General features: G+C 41.7%; 1 protein-coding gene across 1 annotated transcript in view; it reads right to left on the minus strand.

Moving 5' to 3' along the window:
* Positions 1-202: 202 nt before the first annotated feature.
* Positions 203-16,006, minus strand: part of LOC126984544 (division abnormally delayed protein-like) — a 42,429-nt gene continuing 26,625 nt past the window's right edge. Inside the window, exons 3-5 of the mRNA XM_050838278.1 lie at positions 7,006-7,126; positions 4,363-4,621; positions 203-3,893 (exon numbers count right to left, since the gene is read on the minus strand). Coding sequence (XP_050694235.1) covers positions 3,787-3,893; positions 4,363-4,621; positions 7,006-7,126 — 487 coding nt within the window. The 3' untranslated portion in view covers positions 203-3,786. The remainder of the gene's footprint in view (positions 3,894-4,362; positions 4,622-7,005; positions 7,127-16,006) is intronic.

Here is a 16,006-nt window from a genome sequence, read left to right on the forward strand (position 1 = left end):
ACCCTGCGCCTTGTAATGCATGGAGCTCCACCAACCAGCCAGACTGAGACCCACCAGGCCTGTCTAGTTTTCTTTCATTTCAGTTTTCTGATTGAGATTTGGTGCCTAACATTTCACACCTCACCTTGCCATTCAATCACATGTTTATGACTAATAAACAAATCTTTTCAATTCATCCGTTTACCCATAAAGAAATGTACGATTCACATACACTGAATTTTATATACGAATTACATTATTTGTCAATAAATATTCATATCATTATGTATATCAGTAATCAAAACTATATCAAAGAGCATGGGACATGTATGCAACAAATATATGTAAAATATATTCATGCATGAACTGTGGCTTGAGTCCAAAATAAAATATCATCAACTGTTGAAATCACAAATTTCATTTGATATGTTTTAAAACTTGAAATTTTAGAGATTATTACTTCCTAGTTTTCTCATTTTAGGAACATCCTGTAATAGTGAAAGCTAAAGAATTTTATAAAACGACTGCAGAAATCAAGAGTCACAAGTGTTTCAAGAGTGGACCTTCTTACAGTGAACTGCTGCCTGACATGACTTGAGTTCCCCAGCACTTCCCTCTAGTCTTGGCTAGCCATCTACAGGATACTTTCATCACAGAACATATCTAAATTATAAAGTGGCTCAGACCTTACAGTGCCTTACTGTATATTTCAGTTACATTTAATTCTGTATATTTACAATCTCACCACATAACCTGGAGGTGCAGACTTCAATGTGGGTAAGGTACAAAATCAAGAAATTTCCTTGACTAGTAGATGTGTCTAAAATTCTGCCATAATCATGCATCCCCAATTTACCACTTGTAGCCAACACAACTGATAATAATATTGGCAGTTACTGACCCTCTTCTGAAGATGCTTTATTGTAGGTCTTTCAATAATATTTCTTCTATAGAAGTGATGTAGTGATACGATGATTTTAGTCAAACATATGACTATAGGCTATAACTTAAATTTTACTTGTGATAAACAAATTTTTTAATGGGAGTAATGATACAACACTTTTGCAGTCCCAGCGGGCCTTCCAAGTCAGATGTGAAGCGCTGGATGCATCAGAGATACACAAGGTATAAATGGTGACCTGAAGTAACAGCTTGGGAACCAATGTGAATCATCAAAACCTTGGATACATCAGCACCAGCAGAGGGTGTTGTGTGATGCGTTGGTGATGACAGCTGGCTGAGGCTGGTGATGATGGGTGGTGAAGCAGGTGGCGGTGACCCTAGAGTCCACCGCTGTGTAGGGACCATACTGACGGCTGAAGTGGTGGTGGCCTTGACGGGCTCCCAGGGGTGTCTTCTCACTATGCAGAGTGGCCAGCGGGTGTGTCGAGTGAGCTGTTTACTGCTGTGTGTGTGTGTGTGTGTGTGTGTGTGTGTGTGTGTGTGTGTGTGTGTGTGTATTTACCTAGTTGTGAAATACAGGAAAAGAGCCGTACTAGGCTCGTGCCGTCCCGTCTCCATAACGATCATTATCCAGTTTGGCTTCAAATTCATGAATTGTTTTTGCACACACAGTCTCCTCGTCAAGTCCGTTCCATGTTGTTATGCTTCTGTATGGAAAACTGTATTTCTTTATGTCTCTCCTACAGTCACTCTTCTTCAATTTCTTATCATTGCCTCTTGTTACACTTCTGTCACGCATCACTAGGTCTTCCCTGTCCAATTTCTCCAATCCCTCTTGTATCCTGTACAATGCTATTAGGTCCCCTCTCTCTCTTCTTCTCTGTTGTTAGTACCAATTTCTCCTGTCTTCCTTCATAAGTATGTTCTCTCAGAGTTTCTGGTAATTTAGTTGCTGCTCTTTGTATTCTTTCCAAATTTCAAATTTCTTTCTTCAATCTAGGTGACCACACTAATGCATATTCCAGTCTTGGATGTATCATCGATGTTATTAGTTTCTTCACCATTTCTTCATCTAAATATGTAAATGGTGCTTTTATGTTTCTAAGAAGATTGTATGTTTCCCCAGTTATCCGGTCTATATGTTTTCCAAAGGATAACTTATCTATTATGATCACTCCCTGATCTTTTTCTTCATTTTTTTTTCATGATTCATTCATTACTCAGAGAGTAGTTCCCCGATATTCGTCTACTGCTCTTACCAAACTCCATCACGCTACACTTCTCTGTATTGAATGTCATTTCCCATTTGCGTGACCATTCGCTTATTCTATTGAGATCTTGGCTCAGGGCTACATAGTCTTCTTCATTAGCCACCCTTCTCATTATTTTAGCATCATCAGCAAACATATTCATATAGCTTGTCACCCCTTCTGTCATGTCATTAATATATATTACATAATCGGAGCCAACACCGATCCTTGGGGGACTCCACTAGTCACTTCCATCAAGCTTGATTTATTATTCCTAATTACTGTTCTCATTTCTCTCTTTGTCAAAAAGTCCATAATCCAATCCAATATTGAACTATCCAGACCTCCAGCATGATTAAGTTTCCATATTAATTGCTTGTGTGGTACTTTATCAAATGCCTTTTTTAAGTCCAGATACACACAATCTGCCCAACCGTCTCTTTCCTGTATTATATCAATTACTCTTGAATAGAAGCTGATCAGATTAGTTACACAAGACTGTCCTCCTCTGAATCTGAATTGGCTATTTGTTAATATACTGTTTTCTTCTAAATACCACCCATCTGTTTTTTGTAATTTTCTCACACATCTTTGCTACTATACTTGTTAATGACACTGGCCTTTAGTTCAACGGGTCTTCCTTACTTCCTCCTTTATGTATTGGGACGATGTTAGCCTTCTTCCCGTCTCTCGTTACCTTCCCTTGTGCTAGTGAGACATTAATCAAGTTGCTCAACTTTTCAGCTATTTGCTGGTTACACTCTTTTAGCACCCAATTTGATATACCATCCAGTCCTGCTGATTTCCTCACATCCAATTCTTCCAATAATTTTCTAACTTCATCTGCTGATGTTTGTATTCTCTCCAGACCCATGCACTCTATTCCCCGGCACTGCATCTACACCTTCAAACTCATTCTCCCTTGTGAACACTGTTTGGAAACAATTATTCATCACTTCAACTATTTCACTTATACTATTAAAAGTTTCACCATTAGCTTTAACTTTCTGAATCTCATCTCTATTTTTCAACTTTCCATTTATGAACTTATAAAACAGTTTTGGCTGGTCTTTGCACTTATTGACAGTATTTTCTCAAAATTCCTTTTTTCTTCTCTTCTTACTTTGACATAAGCATTCCTCTTCCTTTTGAACTGTGTGTGTGTGTGTGTGTGTGTGTGTGTGTGTGTGTGTGTGTGTGTGTACTATGAATGATATGTTTTCACTGAGTATCATGAACAATAGGTGTTTACCTTCAATTATATATATATATATATATATATATATATATATATATATATATATATATATATATATATATATATATATATATATATATATATATATATATATATATATATATATATAATTTTTTTCAAATTGTGACCAAAAAGAGACATCCACCAGGAACGCCTTTTCTATGAAGTATTAGGAATTGGAGTGTTCCTGGAGGGGGTGCTGTTTGGTCACGAACTGTCAGTGAACTCAAGTTAATTGTATAAAAAGGACAACACTAAGTGTAGTAAAGTTACTGTGTGTGTGTGTGTGTGTGTGTGTGTGTGTGTGTGTGTGTATAGCAGAGAGAGAGGGATAAAGAGAGATACATGCTACCTCCATAAAGGTGAGGGAAGGAGTAGGGGAGTAGGTGGTGTGTGTTAGCCCTGGCGTTGCAGTGCGGCCCCGGCCACAGCCACCAGAAGCACTACCAACAGGCTGGCTCCTGACCGCCCCGAGGAGGCCGTCACAACCTTAATGGGGGGAGCTGCAAGAATATAGACTCAGTTAACAAAACATAGTCACAAGTCACCTTCAGGCTTTCCTACCATAAATGAATGAAGTAAGCAAAAAATAATGGTTTGAATAAGATGCATTTTAAGCAAACTCTAGCTTTGTTGAGAACGTAAAATCCTACATTTAAAAAGAGTACACACAAACATCTATGATGCATTGTTGATTTTACTCTACAAAGGCCTTTCCACTGGATTAGGCACAGGAGCAAAGTTTAACTGGTGGGAAAAGAATGAGATAGAGAGAAATGGAAAATGTTGGGAAAGGCCTTTGTTCTGCCATGGATTGATAATGGCTGCTGCTGGTAATGATAAAATGCACATAAAAAAAAAAAACAGAAATGAAGCTGATCAGTAAAGCCCACATACTGAAATGATATGGAAGTTATAGGACTTTAGCAGCTCTTCAGTTGTGAGGGGAACATGGATGGTATATGTACTAACTTCCTTTCAATTCGGTCTTCTCCTCGAGGACGTTGTCACCAGACCCATAACCACTGGCGTCTTCTTCATAGTAATCGCCATAGTAGTCCGTCATGTACTCCTCATCGTCATCGCTGGGGCTTCTTCCACGGCTCCGGGACTCCACAGACATCTCCATCCCGGGCGCGTCCACGCCGGAGCCTGAGCCATCTGTCTGAGGGTAGTTGTGGCTGCGGCGGGAGTCAGACTTGGGGAGCCACGTCAGCGTTGTCATCACCAGCTGCAAGGAGGTCAGGTGGTAATGAGTATGTCTTGGTATGAGTATGTGGTGGAAGCCATGTTACAGTGTGTGTGGGGGGGTGCAGCCTCCTTCACTCTGGGCTCTGGTTTTGGATAATTGTCTCATGTGATGCCAGGAAATTCAGGCAGTTATATTGGAGTAAACGTGTAAGTATGTATATAGCTCGTCCCGTACCTTTGCTCGACTCTGATATTAGTACATACATGTTTTTACTCTGATATATAACTGCCTAATTTTTTGGCATCACACTCAGTTCATAATTTATATCAATGACATCGAAGCTAGACTCAATGATTATATTACTATATCTGCTGATGACATGAAAATTATTAACTTTCTCCTCTTAAACTTAGACCAAAACGCAATGCTATCAAAATGTGGGCAGAAATTTAGCTTGGCCTGATAAATGGGAGAGGATGCCCATTAACATGAAAAAGCATCAAATTCTTTAAGCTGGAACTAGTACACGACTATAACTACTACTATAGGTGTAACTAATACAAATAGAAAAAGAAAAAAAAAAAAAAAAACTTCAGAGATTCCGTAGATATACATAATCGTTCATCCCAATGTCATACCAATACTTATATTAACCTGGTAGCAGCGACGGGCCAAATTTGTGCCATGATATAAACCCCTAAAATAGATGATACATAATCTGATCACAAATGCTTTGATATATATTATGATATAGTCTGTGTGAGGGGTGATTTTTTCTCATTTTTCTCGCTTGGAGGGACCATTAAGAAATATGATCCCAGCTGCTACCGGGTTAATAGCAATCATTTCCAATACCAATAAAAAATTTCCCCGCCACGCCCACCGCCCACGCCGCCCTCACTGTCCCGTAAAAGAAGAGGATCATGGGAACTTCAACGCTGCCTGGGAGTCGCGCCAAGCCAGGCCGTGACCCCGATGAGCCGACGAGCCGGTCCGGCGCGTGTGGGGGAGTGGAAGGCGATACGTATGGGAAGGGGCGGCGTGGGAAAGGCGTGTGGCTCAGCTCTCTTGGCCACCCTTTCCTCTCTTGGTTTCATGGATTTTAACTTTATTATCGTGAAGGATGATTATGTTTTCGTCGCTCTACGTGTCTGTGTTTGTTTGTGTTTCTGTCCGTTATCAAAATATATAAGGAAAAAGACACGCAGACAGTCACCAGACACACGAGAATACCCATTGGTGAAAATCTTAAGCTGATTAACTTTGGGGAACACGAACTGAATGGACGCTTCTGATGATAACAATGAAGATGAAAACGACAATGACGATGTTCTTTGGTGCTTATCTAAAACTGATTAATGTGAGGGAACATGATATGAATAAACGCTTCTGATGACGACGATTATTTAGTTGACACGTGATCAATTCATATCGTTTTCATGTTAGTATTTCACACGACATACACAATACTGATTTAAAATAGATTTTTTTAAAAATTTTTTTACGTTGTGGCCTATTGCGCCGGTAGGCTTCTTCCCGGTGGATCCTGATGGTCGGTCCAAGACTTCTTCCCGGTGGGTCCTGATGGTCGGCCCAGCCCGTTCTGGCGCAGGCGAGTGTTTATAGTGGCGCCATCTTGCATTGGCTCATGCTGCCCTCTCGGAGCTCATCTTTAATCCGAGAATCTAGAGTCCGGGTTGATAGGTGGTCTTCTGGACAGCATGTGGATAGTTTTAAGCCACTTTGAGGCGGCTGAAAAATCCCAGCTGGTGGCACCGGGCGGGGATTGAACTCGCGTCGTCCCGAATGCAGCGCCGTTACGCTATTCATTCAGCCACCGCCTACCCTGAGGACTAGCACTATAATATACAGTAAATAGTAATAACAAAATGAATAGTGCAGTTATTATAATTCTTCTTCTTCTTCTTCTTCTTCTTCTTCTTCTTCTACGTACTTAGTCTTTCCGTTTGTCTTTCTGTACAGCTAATAACGTTTCTATTCTTACGTTAAACTTAAAATCTTATCCGGACTGAATGTATTAGAAGAGCAATCTTAATTAAAAGGTTCCAAGTTTTCATAAAAATATATAGACACACTGAAGACAAAAGAACTGCTCTGGTGAAGAAAATACGTTTTATAAAAAGTACACTTACCCACACTGAATGAATTAGAAGATATAAAACAATCTTAAAACAGTCTAACACAATCTAAACTAAAAAAAAAACAGTCTAAAACAATCAAAACGGTAAACGATCTTAAAAACAGTCTAAAACAATCTGAGAACAGTCTAAAACAATCTAAAAGCACTCTTAAACAATCTAAATACACTAAAACAATCTAAAAACGGTCTAAAACAATGTAACCCGAAGACAAAAGAACTGCAGCTCTGGTGAATACACAAGCACTATGACAAGCGCACTCACCCTTCTCACGCCCCTCAGTTTGTCGGCCAGGGAGTAGACGGAGGTGTCGGGGTGATCTATGCGGACCTCAGGGTTGTACTTCTGAACGCTAATCCCGATGCCTGCCGTGGTCTTGATGTATCTGCGGACGGAGACAGCGTGAGGCGGACTGCAAGGGTGGTAGTCAGGGGTGTTACGGCATGGTGTGTGTGGCTGTTTTGAATGTTAGAATGTTAGTTAGAATGATTTGTGTGGGGATGGTAGCTTAGTTAGGGCTTTGTGCTTGTTTACTTGTTTACTTATGTGTGTGCTTGGGATTTGTGCTTGCTGCTGCTTGTTTGTTTATTTGTTTGTTTGTTTGTTTAAGTGTACGAGTGTGGCTCTCCGATGTTTCTGAATGACAATGATCTAGAAATCTTTGTGTAGGGAAATCATATCCTCTTTTTCTTAATCTATTTACTTATTACACATGTATCTATTTACTTATTACACACACACACACACACACACACACACACACACACACACACACACACACACACACACACACACACACACACACACACACATATTACAGCACTACAACTATATGCTAAAGCTATACTGTATTTTTTTTTCCCGTCTAGCACATCGATATCAAGTGTAATAATGTTTTGTGTGTAGTTTTAAGAGACTAACAACGAAGAAAAGTCTTGAATCACCTGAAAATATCGTGTTTAGACCGAAAAGAAAGGAAAAATTGAGAGAGAGAGAGAGAGAGAGAGAGAGAGAGAGAGAGAGAGAGAGAGAGAGAGAGAGAGAGAGAGAGAGAGAGAGAGAGAGAGAGAGAGAGAGAGAGAGAGCTAGCTGGTCCTATCAAGGCGGCATTTTGGGAATCGCCTCGCACTCTCTCTCCTCCGCCCAGATTACCTTTCGAGGGCGACAATGAGTTTTCTGTGGAATCCGATTGCTTTCCCAAACTCCTCCTCCCCCTCCTCCTCTTCTTTTGGGATGGTGGGTAAACTCTTTTTAGACCTCCAGCAAGACTTTTAACTCGACCAGTGATAAAGAGAGGAGGAGGAGGAGGAGGAGGATTTTTTTTTTATCCTCACTAGAACGGCTAAGGTCACAAGGGCGTGTGTGTGTGTGTGTGTGTGTGTGTGTGTGTGTGAGAGAGAGAGAGAGAGAGAGAGAGAGAGAGAGAGAGAGAGAGAGAGAGAGAGAGAGAGAGAGAGAGAGAGAGAGAGAGAGAGAGAGAGAGAGAGAGAGAGAGAGAGAGAGAGAGAGAGATAGAGAGAGAGAGAAATCAAGAACAAGTAAAGGAAGAATAAGAATAACAATAACAACAACAACTAGCAAGAACAAGACAACAAGAAGAAATGATAACAACAACAACAATAGCGACTGGATAGTAAAGAAAAAAAGAAAGAACCAGACGAACAGCATTCTCTCTCTCTCTCTCTCTCTCTCTCTCTCTCTCTCTCTCTCACCAGTCCAACTCTAATTCCTCTTCATCAATCAAGTATCTAGTTAGTCCTCTTCGTCTTTCCACACAATCACCACATTTTCTCTTCTTCCCTTCTTCTACTCTTCGTCCTCCTTCTCCTCCTTCACGTCCTTGCTATTTTCCATTATCTTCTATTCAAGGTCTTTCTCGCTGTCTTTGTCCTTGTCCTTATTTTCTTCTTTTACTCGTTTTCCTAACTCCCTTACTTCTCTCTTCCTTTTCCTCTTATTCTTCTACTTTCCTCCCTTTTCGTTTTTTTTCTCCCTTTTCCGCTTTTCTCTCATACTTTCCTCCCTTCTCCGTAGTTATTGTTCTATTCCTTTTCCTTGTTTCCTTCACCCCTTACTTCTTTCTTCCTTTTCCTCTTACTTCCCTACTTTCCTTCCTTCTCGTTGTTTTCATTCTCTTCCTCTTTTTCGTTTTTTTTCATCCCTTACTTCTTTCTCTTTTTCCTCTTACTCCTCTTAATCCTTTCTTCGTTATCATTGTCTTCCTTCTCCTTCTCGTTTTCGTTACTCTCTCCTTCATCACCATCACCTCCTCCTCTTCCTCCTCCTCTTGCTCCTCCTCCTTTCCTTCGCAGTCACGCAGTCGCTCTCAACTTTTCCTCACTATAGGCATCATCCTCGCATAAGCCTGATCATGTGTCTTCAGAAGGGTGTGAGGACGTCAGCGAAATGGCTACTACAGGCAGAACCAACGAGGAGGAGGAGGAGGAGGAGGAGGAGGAGGAGGAAGAAGACATTTGCCGTTTGGGTCATTCTCAGTACTTCTCATCAAGAGCAAGTCGGAGAGAGAGAGAGAGAGAGAGAGAGAGAGAGAGAGAGAGAGAGTTTACTTTAGGATATTGCCCTCCGGTTGCCCCCTGACGTAAGAGCTTTTGCAGGTTAAAACAGCCAGGCAAGCGAATACACAAAATTCTGGGCGATAATCTCTCTCTCTCTCAGCTTTCCTTAATTGAACTCATACCAATAAGTCAAGTAAATGAAACTAAGCACTTTTGTTATTACGTTTTAAAAATATGTATTCCATGTCACACTCTTTCTGTTACACCCACACGCCAACGCCCCCCTCCCCCCCCCCCCCAACACCTACCCACACCCACATACACACACACGCACGTACATTTAATCAAGAGAATCGGATTATGTGAGAAGATCAAGGAAATTACTGAACGTCAAGTGTTAGAACAATTATTATTTGCCTGAATTCTCGACAGCTAAAATAAAATATGATAATGATGATAATAGCGATAATAATATAATGATGGTAATAATTTCTGATAAGTATTAGCAGCAGTGAAGATTAAATTATGGAGGTAAATGATGGCAAAATTTGATAATAATGGTGACATGATGCTGATGATGATGATGATGATGATGTCTGATGGTGAAGAGGACGGGTTTTAATTCATGTTCTTCCTTTCAAAGCATAACAATCACTATGAGTAAAAAAACTTGGTAAGTAAAAAAAATAATTGAGAAATGAAAATGAAAATAAAAAAGTTACATTTTCATAATTAATTAAACGTCACCTTTGAATATTCGTGAAATTATCAACCCGTGAAAATGAGGAACACTAAGTACTCCTCCTCCTTTGTCCTCCTCCTCCCCTTTATCCTCCTCCTCCTCCTCCTCCTACTACTACTACTACTATGACTTTCACTATTGACATTTTCTTCTTCCTCCTCCTCCTCCTCCTTCTCCCTTTCCTTTCCCACCCGTTATCGCCTTTGCTTTTATGCCTTTCCTCTTCCTCCTCCTCCTTCTCCTTATCATCCTTTGTCTCTTACATTCTAATCCCCTTACCTCTCTCTCTCCAACATTCTCCTCCTCCTCCTCCTCCTCCTACTACTACTACTTCCAACACTACTACTGCTACTTATATTACCACCATAAGTACTTTGGAGTTGATCTAATATGCAACAATAATAGACCTTCTGAGGGGACAACAAACAAGTTAAAGAGGCTGGAACTTATTAAATACGGCTGGAGAGTACCGTAGAGTTTACCACGAATGAGAGAGAGAGAGAGAGAGAGAGAGAGAGGGGGGGGGGGGGATTGAAGAAATAAATAAAATAAAATAAAAGAAAAAAAAGAAAGCAGGAAAGAGAAAGAAATAGAAAAGAGAAAAGGAGAAAGAAAAAAATAAGAGAGAGAGAGAGAGAGAGAGAGAGAGAGAGAGAGAGAGAGATGAAGGGAGATTGCCGAGGATGATGGGAGGAAGGGAAACTGATGAAGAGGTTTGGGGATATGAGGAGAAGGTGAAGGAAAATGAGGGGAGATAAGGGTCGGAAAAGATACTAAGAAATGATGAGGAGAGGGAAGGGAAAGGAAAAGAGGTATGAGGAGGAGAGGAAGAAGAGGATAGGAGAGGGGAAAAAAAGTAGGAGACAGGTTAGAATAAAAAAAAATGAAAGGGTAGAGGGAGATAAAATAAAGAGGAAGGGATGAAGGGAAGATAAAGAAGAAGTGTGAAGGGTGAGATTTTTTTTTTTTTTACAGCTAAGGGGACAGTTCAAGGGCGTAAATAAAAAAATAAAAAATAAAAAAGCCCGCTACTCACTGCTCCCGAACAGAGGTCAAAGGAGTGTCCAAAACGAGAGGTCAATCTCGGGAGGAGAGGTGTCCTGATACCCTCCTCTTGAAGGAGTTCAAGTCGTAGGCAGGAGAAAACACAGATGAAGGAAGATTGTTCCAGAGTTTACCAGCGTGAGGGATGAAGGAGTGAAGATATTGGTTGACTCTTGCATAAGGGACAGTATAGGGATGAGGATGAGTAGAAAGTCGTGTGCAGCGGGGCCGCGGGAGGAGGGGAGGCATGCAGTTAGCAAGCTCGGAAGAGCAGTCAGCATGAAAATATCGATAGAAGATAGAAAGAGAGGCAACATGGCGGCGGAATTTGAGAGGTAAAAAACTATCATTATGAGGAGGAGAGCTGATGAGACGAAAAGCCTTTGACTCCACTCTGTCAAGGAGAGCTGTGTGAGTGGACACCCCCCCACACACATGAGATGCATACTCCATACGAGGGCGAACAAGGCCCATGTAAATGGATAGCAACTGTGCAGGGGAGAAGAACTGGCGGAGACGGTGCAGAACAACCAGCCTCGAGGAAGCTGATTTAGTAAGAGATGAGATATGAAGTTTCCAGTTGAGATTTTGAGTTAAGGATAGACCGAGGATGTTTAGTGTTGAGGCAGGTGATAGCTGAGTGTTGTCAAAGAATAGTGGATAGTTGTTTGGAAGATTGTGTCGAGTAGATAGGTGGAGAAACTGTGTTTCTGAGGCGTTGAAGGACACCAGGTTCTTCTTGCCCCAATCGGAAATAATATTAAGGTCTGAGGCTAAGCGTTCTGTTGTCTCCAGCCTTGAATCGTTAAGTAGAGTAGAATAGAGTAGGAGCAAGAATGATAAAAAGAGAGGAAGAAGAGGAAGGGAAGAGGGGAGGAAAGAGAGAAGGGGGGGATGATTTTTGGATGGCAGTAAGAGGAAAACAAGGGGAGATCAGGGAAGAAGAGGGGAAAGGAGAGGGGAAAAGAAAATGGAAGTAAGGGAGAGTGGAGGAAGAAGGATAAGAAAGAGGAGTATGAAGAAGAGAAGTGAAGAAAGAGAGAGGAGGAAGGGAATATAAACTGAGGCAAGGGGAGGAAGAGGAGGGAAAGCGAGGAAACAGGAGGTGGAGGGGCAGTAGGAGGGAGGGAGAGAAGAGGAGGGGAAAGAGAGACGGACTTGACGACAGAATAGGAAAGATGTGCAGCGATGTTTGACTCACGAACAAACAAACACTTCCACAACATCATTACACAATATTCTCTGTCTGCTGAGGCGTCAAGGGCATGGTAATCTCTCTCTCTCTCTCTCTCTCTCTCTCTCTCTCTCTCTCTCTCTCTCTCTCTCTCTCTCTCTCTCTCTCTCTCTCTCTCTCTCTCTCTCTCTCTCTCTCTCTCTCTCTCTCTCTCTCTCTCTCTCTCTCTCATTAGCTTTCTTTTGTTCTTCATATTCAATTTCCACGAACCTCTTTTTTCCTATTTTCTTGACCTCGTGTTATAGAAACTTTCCCTTTATTTTTTTTTTTCATTTCTTACTACGCCCACGTTTGCTCTTTGCCTTTGATCTCAGTGCACAAGTTCGTTTTTCTCATCTTATCCTACGCAATTTATCCTGTCTCAAAATAATTCTCCAGCAAGGCTTTTAGAATAGACCAATGACGTTTGAGTGTAAACAGATCGATGCTAAAAATATCACTCAAGTTACTGATGAAAAAATAATTAGAATAAGTTTGAACGAAAGAATAAGTGATTGAGTTTTAATACAGACAATGGCGTATACAAGCTTAATTCTTTCACTAAATATATGATTCCTGGAAATAATTTGTGAAAGAAAGAGAAAAAAGAAAAAAACTGGAAGGATTCTTGTGGCTTTTATCCCCTTCATAAATTCTCCAAACCTTCCGTGAGAGAGAATTTGAAATAACCAACACGCTCACCGCTTTTTTGTCTTCCTTCTCTGCCGGTTTTTTTTCTTTCTGTGTGTGGTTCATTTTGTTGGTAAGGCGATTCTCTCTCTCTCTCTCTCTCTCTCTCTCTCTCTCTCGCCCTCTGCCGGCACTGAAGGACGATGATAGCACTCTTGTGACGCGAAACAGTAACTCCTTCTCGCTCCATCGCAGTTCAATAATTAACAAACGTCTACACCACTGGAGGGTTGCCGCACACCACCACCACCACCACACACACACACACATACACACTAGCACCACCCTCAATGCCTCCCACCACACATACCCTCCACCCATACTACCCCACCACACACCACATGCCACCCCTCCACTAATACAAAACACATCACCACCTCTGTACATACACCCACCACGATATTAGATGCCCCCTCTCTCTCTCACAGTTACGATCATACATACACGCTCATACATACTCGTTAAAGATCGTCACCACACACTAACATCAACCAACAATATCTAACCCTATAATAAAGACCACAAAACATCACCACACACTCATAATACACACACAAACACAATAACCACATCATCAACCAGTCACCATCACCACACAGCCATACACACAACCATTCGTAACCAAAGAAAACTATCACACACTGGAAATCAATACCACACCACCACCAGAGCCAATGCGACGAAGATGATCACTGAGGCCACGCGTACCTATAACATATACCCCCAACTTTCCTTACCACCATACACGAAAGCCCCCCATCACCCCCACACACCGTCATCACCACCACCACGTCATCGCCGCCACCATCTTCTTCCTTTCCCCTCTCTGGTTAGCCTTCGTGTGTTTTTCCTCCCCGTTGCCGCCCACCACCCGCTCGCCCGCTTTTTGTCCGCGCCTGATGGACGGAGGAGAGCCGCGGACAGAATCGGAAGTTAGCTCTTTTATTGCCTTATATCTTCTACTTTTATCATCACTACTTCCATTCACTTAAGTTCATTTATCGCCTCATGTTTTATACTTTTATTTGTATGGTAGGATTGTTACTGCTACTTCCATTCGCTTAGTTCTATCGCCTAGTTTTATCGCCTCAGTTTTATCGCCTTATATTTACTACTATTATTTATATAGAACCGTTATCATCACTACTTCCAATCGCCTTATATTTTCTACTGTTATTTGTATGGCACGACTATTATCACTCCTTCCACTTCTCTTCGTGCAGTCATTGCGTTTACTGAATTGACTCTTTTTCTGCTTTCGTTCGTAAACCACCATTATTAACCCCATTTCTGCTAACCCTGTACAGCCATTTTGCTTCCCGAATAATCACGTATTTCTACTTCTATTTATTTTTCATCCCTTGGTGCCCGACTATTTACTATACAGTCAGTTTGATCTTCTCATTCACTCTGTATTGCTTTCTTTATTCGCCCTGCTTACAACCTAAACAAACCATACTCCATTACTTTCCAAACAGTCATTTCAACATTATTACTTAACTGTCTGGTAGAAATAGGAAGGTCAGAAATAAACTTCTTCTGAACAGAGGAACATGGTCTCGATAAACTTCCATAACCAGAATTACCAGAAAAAAAAGGAAAACGGACGGTAACGTTTACGAGAAGAATCCAGGAAAAGTGACGAGGAGAAAGGAAAGAGAGGAAAAAAAATCTCATCCAGCGTTCTTGTCCACTCCAAACTTTGACGGCGCCTCCCTCACCCCCTTCCTCGAATCCTGGCTTTACGGCCGTGTGTCGCACTAACAAGTTTTATGGCTGCGCGGGGCCTCAAGTCCGACCCGATAACTTAAGAGGGACGATTGCCTTCTCCAAACTTATATTCTTCTTCTTGCTCGGTCGCTCGCTTGCTCGCTTGCTCGCTCCTCTCTTTGGCGGCCTTGTTCTGGTTTTATGAGTCATGTGCTTCTTTGTTTTATTAATTGTTGTCGCCTTAGAATGTGTGGGGTGTTGTATTAGTGATTTGTTTAGCTTAATTACGTCTGCTATCGCCCTCCCCTCCCCTCCGTCCCCTCTCCCTTCGTTCTTCCCCTCTAATTCTTACATATCTGAGGACTGGTTTTGTTTTATTTGTTGTTTTATTAATCGTTGGCGCCTTTTGATGTTTGTTTTTTTGCTTTAGTGATTTGTTTTGCTTAATTACGTTTGTCTTTCCCTCCCTCCCTCCCTCCCTCCCCCCGCCCGCGCCGTTCCCCCATATTCCTGTATATCTGAAGACTGGTTTTAGTGGTTTAATTATTTATTTTATTATCTTTGTCTGTATATATTTCCAGATGTTAATAATTTCTCCTGCTTTTCCTCCCTGTTTGCTTGTCTGTCTGTTGGTAGGTTGTATGTCTGTCTGTATTCTGTGTCTGTCTGTCTGTCCATCGGTGTGTCTCCGTGACTGTCTGTATGTCTGTACGATGGTCTATTTTGAAAGTCTCTCTCTCTCTCTCTCTCTCTCTCTCTCTCTCTCTCTCTCTCTCTCTCTCTCTCTCTCTCTCTCTCTCTCTCTCTCTCTCTCTCTCTCTCTCTCTCTCTCTCTCTCTCTTTAAATTCCTTTTTTCCGGTCTGACCTGCTTCCTCGCTCACTTCAACCTTTAAACGTCTCAAATATTTTAATCAATATTCTCCCCCCCACCATATCTCTCTCTCTCTCTCTCTCTCTCTCTCTCTCTCTCTCTCTCTCTCTCTCTCTCTCTCTCTCTCTCTCTCTCTCTCTCTCTCTCTCTCTCTTTTTTTTTCTTTTTCTTTCTCTTTCCTTCTCTCAATCTTTTTTTTAATTTTCAATCTTTCTTCCCCCCCTCTCTCTCTCTCTCTCTCTCTCTCTCTCTCTCTCTCTCTCTCTCTCTCTCTCTCTCTGGGGATGGCTCACCTGGCGGCCGTCACGACACTAGCTCTAATTAGCACACCTGAGAAGCCACCCTTTACCTGCCTTCCTCTCACCTGGCTCCTCCTCTCACCTGTCCCTTCCCTGCACCTCTTGCAATGACAGGTGAATTGGGACATTCACTCTCTCTCTCTCTCTCTCTCTCTCTCTCTCTCTCTCTCTCTCTCTCT

Source organism: Eriocheir sinensis, chromosome 5, assembly GCF_024679095.1.
Source record: "Eriocheir sinensis breed Jianghai 21 chromosome 5, ASM2467909v1, whole genome shotgun sequence".
Lineage (NCBI taxonomy): Eukaryota > Metazoa > Arthropoda > Malacostraca > Decapoda > Varunidae > Eriocheir > Eriocheir sinensis.